The sequence below is a fragment of the Sipha flava genome, unplaced genomic scaffold (assembly GCF_003268045.1).
Source record: "Sipha flava isolate LNK unplaced genomic scaffold, YSA_version1 88_pilon_pilon, whole genome shotgun sequence".
Classification (NCBI taxonomy): Eukaryota; Metazoa; Arthropoda; class Insecta; order Hemiptera; family Aphididae; genus Sipha; species Sipha flava.
In genome coordinates this window covers 1,879,667-1,888,114 of record NW_020273630.1, presented here as the reverse complement: position 1 = coordinate 1,888,114, position 8,448 = coordinate 1,879,667, and the positions used below count along the sequence as shown (strand labels likewise).

The window sequence follows — 8,448 nt, the reverse complement described above, 5'->3', positions numbered from 1 at the left end:
TCCACACACAATCATATTGAAACTTTTCATTTAATGGGAATTAAATTAATAAATTTATAAATTTTCATTTATACATGAAATATTAAAAACAACTAAATTATGTATTACATTTTACTATGTAAAAATAAATGTTTGACAATCATACATATAACATACATCAAGTATAAATTATAATTTATAACCCTCTCATACTTAAAAATAAGTAATTAATATTTTTGTTGTCCTAAATTTTTAAAATAGTTTACTTAACATAATAAAAATAATAAGGATTCATAAGACCATTATTATTGTCAACATGATTGTTGGAATATGAAATCAATCAATGACTTTAACTCTTCAGACGAAAAAACATAAATATAATTTAAATGAATATATGATAGTAGTATTAATCCTTTAAATGTTAATATTCCTCAATCGGCTGAATATTGAAAAAATGTATAAAAGAATAAACACATTACAATTTAATAGAATATTTACACACAAAAAAAATTATTAATAAAATATAAATCCGACATGATTATAACGTATACATAAGTTCATATCGTACATATTGATTCTTTACATCATTTTCTATATGAGGGTATCCCGCAACTAAAGCATCTTGGGCACTTATATATAATGAATTATATATCTTCCAGTAAACATCACGAACTTTACGAGCTGGGTGAAATAATCCCTAAAAAAAAAATAATAATAAGTGGCCAACAAAAGTTGTGTCCTTTACAACTTTTTACCTGTGCATATAAATTATTCCAGGCTTATATGTTTTAAATAAATTATTTAACATTGTAAAACAGAAGCTCTTAACTTAAATTTCTTAACAGCTACATACTTACTTGAAGTGTATATTGTAAAATTTTAATAGGGCCAAGAGCCACTCTCAAGCCTTCAACAGCTTCCATAAAAGCTTGAACCAAATGAGGAGATGTTTCAAAAATATTAGGCCAAACATAGTTTAATAAATGGATTAACGCATCTTCACAACCAAAACCAAAGACTCCTAGAGCCATATGTTTGATTGCTGCACATGCTGTTTGTCTATGTACTAAATCTCTAAAAAAATGTAAATACATAGTTTGTTAAAAATACATATGTTAACTGTTAGAACCAATATATTCTATTGCTGTTTAGTATATTCAAAATGTTACAAAACTGTATTAACATTTAACAAATTATAAATAAGAATAATTTTATAAATCAAAATAAATAAATTAATGTAACTATTAAGAGTCATATTTAACATATTATACTTATCAATACTATGAATAAATGTATAAATTATGCTTCCAATGCTCAATCAAATATATATTAATATATATTTACTCAGCTGTATAGTTAACAAATTATTTGTCATGTATCTTTTATTTTTAATTTATAAACAAATTTTCATAATAAAATGTAACTTAAAATAATTGAATTACGTTAAAACTAAATACTAAATACCCAGTAATCATTATTTTGAATAATAATTAATTTTAAATATTTTTAACTTATGCGTTGAAAACTCTATAAATTAATTTATTAGTTCCATTATTATAGTCCATAATTTATTGTTACCTGTCCATCAAAGCATCTTCTAAAAGTGGAGTGACGGCATAAATATAATCTTTGCCCATTTCACCAATGTATTGAAACAAAAATGATAAAGATTTAAGAACACCATTTTGGACATTCAATTCAGGTACACGATATTCATTCATCAAGGCAGGTAACACAGTGAATGGAGAACAAGTTTCAGCTACTATAGCAATGGCCACAGTTGTACAAACACGATTCTGTCGTTCTTGTACTTTTAAATTATTCAAAAGTGTAGCTAATACATCATGAGGTCTGTAGAAAATAATAATAGTTATTTATATTATTATTATAATTTTTTTTATATTAAAATGAAGACTATAGCATATAAACACTTTATTTATAGTCAATTACAAATGCTTACCCAATTGCTTTAGCAATATAACCAAAAGTATTTACTGTAGCTCTCCTGATTGCTTTTTTATGCGCTTTTAATAACTCAAGAAGTTCAAAGCATATTCGCATCCATTCCCTGGCTGGTACATACTCTGGTCCTCGATCAGCAATACGACCAACAAGATCGATACAATTCTCTTGAACTTTCTCGTGTCTGTTTTTCAAAATTGGCGTTAGCCGAGGTAACAAGTCTTTGATAGGCGGAGTCATTCTTGTCATTCCAATCACGTTTACAATACCTTTTAATGCGCCTAAAATGCTTCCCAACACTTCTGGATATTCTTCACCCAAGTATTCATACAACACTAAACCCAAATGTCCCATCAATTTTTCCTAAAATATAAAATTTTAAAAATTATAAATACTTTAAGATACAACTTGAAAAAAAATGAATCAGACATACTTCTTGACAAATTTTCATAATACAAGCTATCCGAGCAATCAAGTCTGCAGCTTGTTGTCTAATTTTAGCGGATTTGTTATTCAATCTCCATAAAATAGTACCACATATCTGAGGTAGGTATGGTTTGACACGCCTACCAAGTTGATTAACAATCATACCAAATCCATTTAACATAATAACATCCTATACAATTTTAAAATTTTATATAGTTCTTATTAAATGCTAACATTTATAAAATAAGTTAAAGAAATATTAGTAGTTACTTCATTTGTTTGTTCCTGAAAAGCATAAAGAATACCATCAATAAGCTGTTCTTCAAGCCTGGAGTCAATATCAGCTGCACCTAAGTTGCCAATTGTTTTTTCTATAGTTTCCATAACCATTTTACGATATTGTTCATTTTCATCTTTTAAATCATCAACTATTCGATTAATAATTTCAGATGCTCCAACTTTATTAGCTATTTCCATTGTGGTATCAACTAACTAATAGAATAAATATATATTTATTATAAAACTTGGTACTTATTTTAAAATGTTCATGATTTTAATAGATATTTACTTGTCTATAATTTCGTCTATCTAGGGCCATCCTATGATTCCAGAAATGTCTAAAGAAATGAGGTAAAATATCTTCACGAATGTATTGAGGTTCAACACCATCTGTTCCACAACATTGTTTGACTACCTACAAATATAATTCACAAGTTAAAAATGTATTTAAAAAAGCTAAATTTGTTATTAACCTTTAATACAATCTTTTTCATTTCTTCATCAGGAGACTGAAACTCTCGAATCAAGATCAACATTACTTCTCTGGTATAATAGTTAGCATATTCAGCATCCATTAAAGGTATTAAATATCCTATAGCTTTCAAAAATGCAGCTAAACCCTAAAACAATAATATTATTTAATTGCTATATATAAAAATATATTAAAATTTTTAAATCTTACTTTTCCTCTATGAGTTCTAATACCCTTCCACAATGGTTTAAGGACAGAATCAAAACTTTCAATACCATAAGGAGTTGCAGCTTCAGCCAACGCAGCTATTGCTAGAGCAGTAATAGTTCGTACTTTCTGTTGCTCGTCAACCAAGCCATGTTCAATTATTTCCACAAGAGAACGTAAATGAGGTAGAATAGCACAACCCATTAAGATTGCAATTTGTTGAACAATTTTTATACCTTAAATTAGATTAAATAAAACAAAATATTAGATAAATATAATTATAAAAATACTTATGTATATTATAATTACCTGTATGACGAGCTTGCCAAGATTTCTTACTCTTACACACTGCTTTTAAGAAAGGCAAAAGTGATGGAATTCCCAATGCTGAAGCAACTACAGCAAAAGCTCGAGCTGTAGTATTACGAACATACTCATCAATATTATCAATATCAGGTCTCATAGTAGATATCATAGTAGCTAATCCAGCTGCCTTGGCTAAATTTGAAATTATTTCTCGGCCTTCAACACGAGCATAATAATCTTCATCAATTAAGAGTGGTTCAATAACAACCAATATCTATAAAAAAATTAATATTATTAATTTTAAATACGTATTTATGTTTATAAAAATACAACTTACCTTATGAACATATGGTCTGACTAAGTCATCTAATTTGTATAAAATTCGATCAATGACTTTTACTAATAAATGGCGTTCTTGATCTTCAAGAGTAGGTGACATAAGTAAAGGCAGTATTTGATTGAATAATGGACCAGCACCTAATTCCCTAGCCTTATCAGTAACTTGCCTCAAAGCAGCTTTTCTCATTGGTGGAGTACCATTTTTAATCTTTAAAAGCAATTTCATAATTTTTCTTTCTTTTTGTTCTTCTAATGTTAAACTTTCTTCATCAACATCCATCAATAATTTATCAAAATACTGTGCATCTTCAGGTTTTAACATAGGAAGATTACCAGGCGGTTGATTATCAACTATTTGGGTCTTAGTTGGACGATCAACAGATTCTTGCATGAAAAATCCTGTTGGAGTACCAGCTATTGGGGTTGGTGTAGCAGTTAATTTACGAGCTGGAGTTCGTATAGGTATATATCCAGCAGGTGGTTGAAGTACTTTATACCCGGGTGGAAACATAGCATCTAATTCATCATCTGTTAATGGACGGTTACGTTCATCAATTTCACGCTCCCATCTATAAGCTTGCAGCTGTTCAGGAGTCATAGATAACAAATGACCTAAGTAGAAATTCAGCAATATAAATATTAAGTCTTAATATTATGTGATTCTTATTTTTGTATTTTTACCTGGAGTTGGGGTAGCCATACCCATGGCGGTATGTCCAACTGGAGTAGCAGCACTATTAGAAAGCACAGGAGTACGAGGTGCCATTGGTGTCATCGGTGTAGCACCAGGAGTCATGCCACCAGGTGTAGGAGTCATAGAAGTTCCAGATGGTGTAGCTCCTACTTTTGGAGTAGCTGCTCCAGGTGTAAGACCACCAGGTGTTGCAGATGGGGTCATCTGAGATGGGGTTTCATCCCAACGAGAACGTCTTTTACTTGCGGATGGTGTTGGAGTATCTTGAATTAAATCAACACCCCCACGATCTGTACGAGGAGTTTCAGCCCATCCACTATTATGCCCAGGTGTTGCTAGAAAATAATTCATTAATCACAAAATAATGGATATATTATACTTAAACACAATAATATTTACCTCTCTCTGTTTTAGGAGTTTCATCCCAACGGTTTCTCCTAACTGATGTTTGTGTTACTCCTATATGACCTGGAGTATCACGACCCGGGGTTGCAGCTTCTGTAGCAGGAGTAGTATGTCCTGGAGTTGCATCCCACATTCTAGTACTTTGACCAGGTGTAGCACCAGGAGTTTCTGCTCCCATTTTGGTAGGTCCAGGAGTTTCATCCCAACGTGACAAGCCTCCCTTAGGTGTCTAAACATAGTTGAATAAACCAATATTTTAAATGAACACATAAAAATAATGTAAATATTTCAAAAAAGGTTTAGAAATTTTTATGGATAGTATATTAAAAGTTTAAACCACCATAACTTACTTCTTCCCAAGGAGCAGAATTAGTTTTTTTCTTGGCAGGTACTCCAGAAGAGTCACCATTTTGTACAACTTGATCCCAACGTCCTCTTTTTCTGACTGTGCCTTTAGCCTCTCCATTAGTTCTAAGATTGCCATCTTTAGCTTTATCTATAATTGTTTTCCGTACTTCATTCTCTTCACCTTTTAACTTTTGTTCTTGCATAATTTGAGAATAAGTTCGGGAACCAACGTCTGGAGTTTTACCACCTAAAATAAATATCACAACAAATGAAATAAAAATATATATTAATATAATATAAAAAAACTGCTAGAATATATAAAAATACATGATAACATAATAAATAAAATAAACATTACCTTCAGCAAAGGGATCAATACGTTCTGGTGATATAACCATAGGTCTACGAACTTGACGAGTATCATCATCTTTGTCTGAAGTTGCTTTTTGAAGACGTTTTCTTTCTGCAAATGGGTCATAGTCATCTTCATCATCTCTAGCCTAGTATATAAAAAAATTATTAATATTTTAAAAATTTAACTTTAAGAAATTTAAAAAAAATTAATTAATAATATATGTAAAATATATGAATAAAAATACCAATTATTAGAATATTATTAAGAATATAATGAACTACCTGTGCAATTTCTTTAAGAGCTGCTGCTGGTGCAGTTATTGGTTTTTTATTTCTGTACTGTTGATCATCAATGTCTTCATCCTAAAATTATTTTTTTTTACTTGGTTAAATCATAATATTTTTAATATAAGGTTAAATAATTCTTATAAATATACTACACTTTTAGCATAAATAGTATATATATATATATATATAGGAATCTAATCAAGATTTAATACCTTTAATATATTAGATATAAATGAGAGATATTTTTAAATGTTTCCAATCAGCAAGAGTTTAACTATGAACAAGTATTAACAGCGTATAGTTTAATTAGAACAGCAAGATTATTTCACTATTGCACAATTATCTTGAGAAAATCAATTGTAATTGATTAATGATTACATTGAATACATATTTATATTAATAACCTATTAAATTAATAAACAGACTTTTAAAGAAGTAAAAATTAATTCATGAAGTGCATTATTTTAATAATTGTTTTGAAAAGGACAGAAATATGGAAATTTAACTTATTTGTGAGAAGAGGTTATCATAAAGATAAGTTGTTACTATGAGTATATAAATTTATCCAAGATTAGGGTAAAATTTTAAAACTTTTTATAAACATTTTAAATGTTACTTTTTACTGTAAGTCTTATACAGTTATACCATATACATAATAATAATACATTAAATAATGAAAAAACATATATCCTAAGATTTTGGTTTTGATACATCATATTTTTCAGTCTTAAAAATATAAGTTGACTCCCATTGTCATTTATTAAAAATAATCTTAATTCCATAGAATCATAAGGGTTAAATGGAATCTTTAATCCATAGGAAAATAGGGCATCACTACTATTTAAAAGATAAATATAAATGTAGTTTCAAAATAAATGTCAGATACTAACACTGGAAATTAGGCATTCGTTTCGCTTAGCTCACCTCAGCATTGAAAAGTGGTATATACTTCAAATGTATTTTAAATTTCAATACTAATAAAATACAATTGAGATATCGTACCTAGCTTTTATTTCTATTAACAGTTAAACAGTAAATAGTAATATATAAGTAGTAAAAAAAACCTTATATTAAATGTTTATGTCTTAGTCTTAGATATTAAAATTGAAATTTTTGTATAAATGCCAAGATAATTAATTATGTTTAATGATTTCAAGTCCCTACAGTTAATATTTTTCTAATTGGAGCAAAATAAGTAATAACATACATTGGTTTGTGGAAAATCATTTGAATATAGGTACCGATTATATAAGACAATCAATCAATTTCATAAAAAAAAGTAAAAATTAATCAAACTATTTAAAATAACTGTGCAACCCTATGTTTAATATATTACTATTTAAGATACTGTAATGCTAGACATTTTTTCATCTAAATAAAATATTAGAGAATTTTCTAAGAAACCTATCAAATAAGCACATATTTATTTCATTTTATTTAATATTAAAAAAAATATAAACACAAAACGTAAAAAAAAAACCCTAGTAAAAATAAATTAATAAATAATACCAAATCAGAAGTTCTTATGGCAAGAAATAAATAGATTGTAAAGGTTAAAATAGAGTACATCAATTACATAACACAATATAATGATGATTAGTGCAACTCAAACAATAATTGATAACAAAAAAAATAGATGAGAATATAAGAAAATATTGTACCAATAAAATAATCGGGAAACAAATGTTTTAATAAAAATGCAAAAAAAACAAGAAAGGATCAATATTAAACAATATATATAATAGCTATGGTGTAAAATAATGAGTTAATGAAATTTTAAATAAGTGACTAATCATAGGTTTTTTAAAATATTCACTTAAGTCATACATATATGAGTATTAATTAACGACTGTAACGAGCCATAACTTGTACGAATAATTGTTGTTCATACGATGTTTGGGGTAACCGATAAGACACCCTCGCACGTGATACCTAAAAATTAAGCGGCAAGAACGAGATTGACGTTCCATACCTATAAACATGATGCGATTGAAAAAACTCCTTTAATATCCAGCGTGTAAACTATACGGAGCCGGAAAAACTGAAAGCTAGACACTTACATCATACTCGTCGTTCGGGGCTATTGACGTGACGTAGCCCTCATACTTCCCGCCACCGTTGTAGATGTCTTGGTCGAAGAAGCCGGAAGCCCCAAGTCCCACGTCGCTGTCATCCTCCTTTTGTTTCTCTTCCTTTTTTCGCTGTTGAATCTCACGGATTTGCGCCTCAATGTCCGCGTGTGTGGTCATCGTGAACCATAGAATAGTATATAATAGTCGTGAACTGAAAGTATTTTTCGCGATCTCAATAATAAATATTGTTAAAACAAACGAACGAAAAGAAAAAACATACTATTGACCAAACAACAATCGATGATATTAGCAGGTTG

At 29.0% G+C, this 8,448-nt stretch overlaps 1 protein-coding gene across 2 annotated transcripts; it reads right to left on the bottom strand.

The window, feature by feature from the left end:
* Positions 1–449: 449 nt before the first annotated feature.
* On the bottom strand, positions 450–8,432 carry LOC112693517 (splicing factor 3B subunit 1). Of its 2 annotated transcripts, XM_025568629.1 has the most exons (17): positions 8,120–8,432; positions 6,054–6,134; positions 5,776–5,917; positions 5,420–5,664; positions 5,064–5,298; positions 4,652–4,999; positions 3,969–4,582; positions 3,635–3,905; positions 3,329–3,561; positions 3,120–3,266; positions 2,936–3,061; positions 2,638–2,859; positions 2,375–2,557; positions 1,940–2,304; positions 1,558–1,830; positions 837–1,053; positions 450–676 (listed from the first exon to the last, which is right to left on the bottom strand). In XM_025568629.1, the coding sequence occupies exons 1-17, from the start codon at positions 8,306–8,308 to the stop codon at positions 518–520; spliced, it is 4,050 nt and encodes a 1,349-aa protein (XP_025424414.1). In that variant the 5' UTR covers positions 8,309–8,432; the 3' UTR covers positions 450–517. The 2 variants fall into 2 exon arrangements, 1 of the variants encoding a protein (XP_025424414.1); XR_003149488.1 differs by lacking the exons at positions 450–676; positions 837–1,053 and having other exon boundaries at positions 1,737–1,830; positions 1,940–2,125; positions 2,211–2,304.
* Between the last annotated feature and the right edge of the window lie 16 nt (positions 8,433–8,448).

Coding starts and splice junctions, on each gene's coding strand:
- LOC112693517 (XM_025568629.1), bottom strand. CDS start 8,308: ATGACCACACACGCGGACATTGAGGCGCAAATCCGTGAGATTCAACAG. Junction 5,665..5,775: donor TATTGATCCCTTTGCTGAAG/GTAATGTTTATT, acceptor TATTTATTTTAG/GTGGTAAAACTCCAGACGTT. Junction 4,583..4,651: donor TATGGCTACCCCAACTCCAG/GTAAAAATACAA, acceptor ATTTCTACTTAG/GTCATTTGTTATCTATGACT.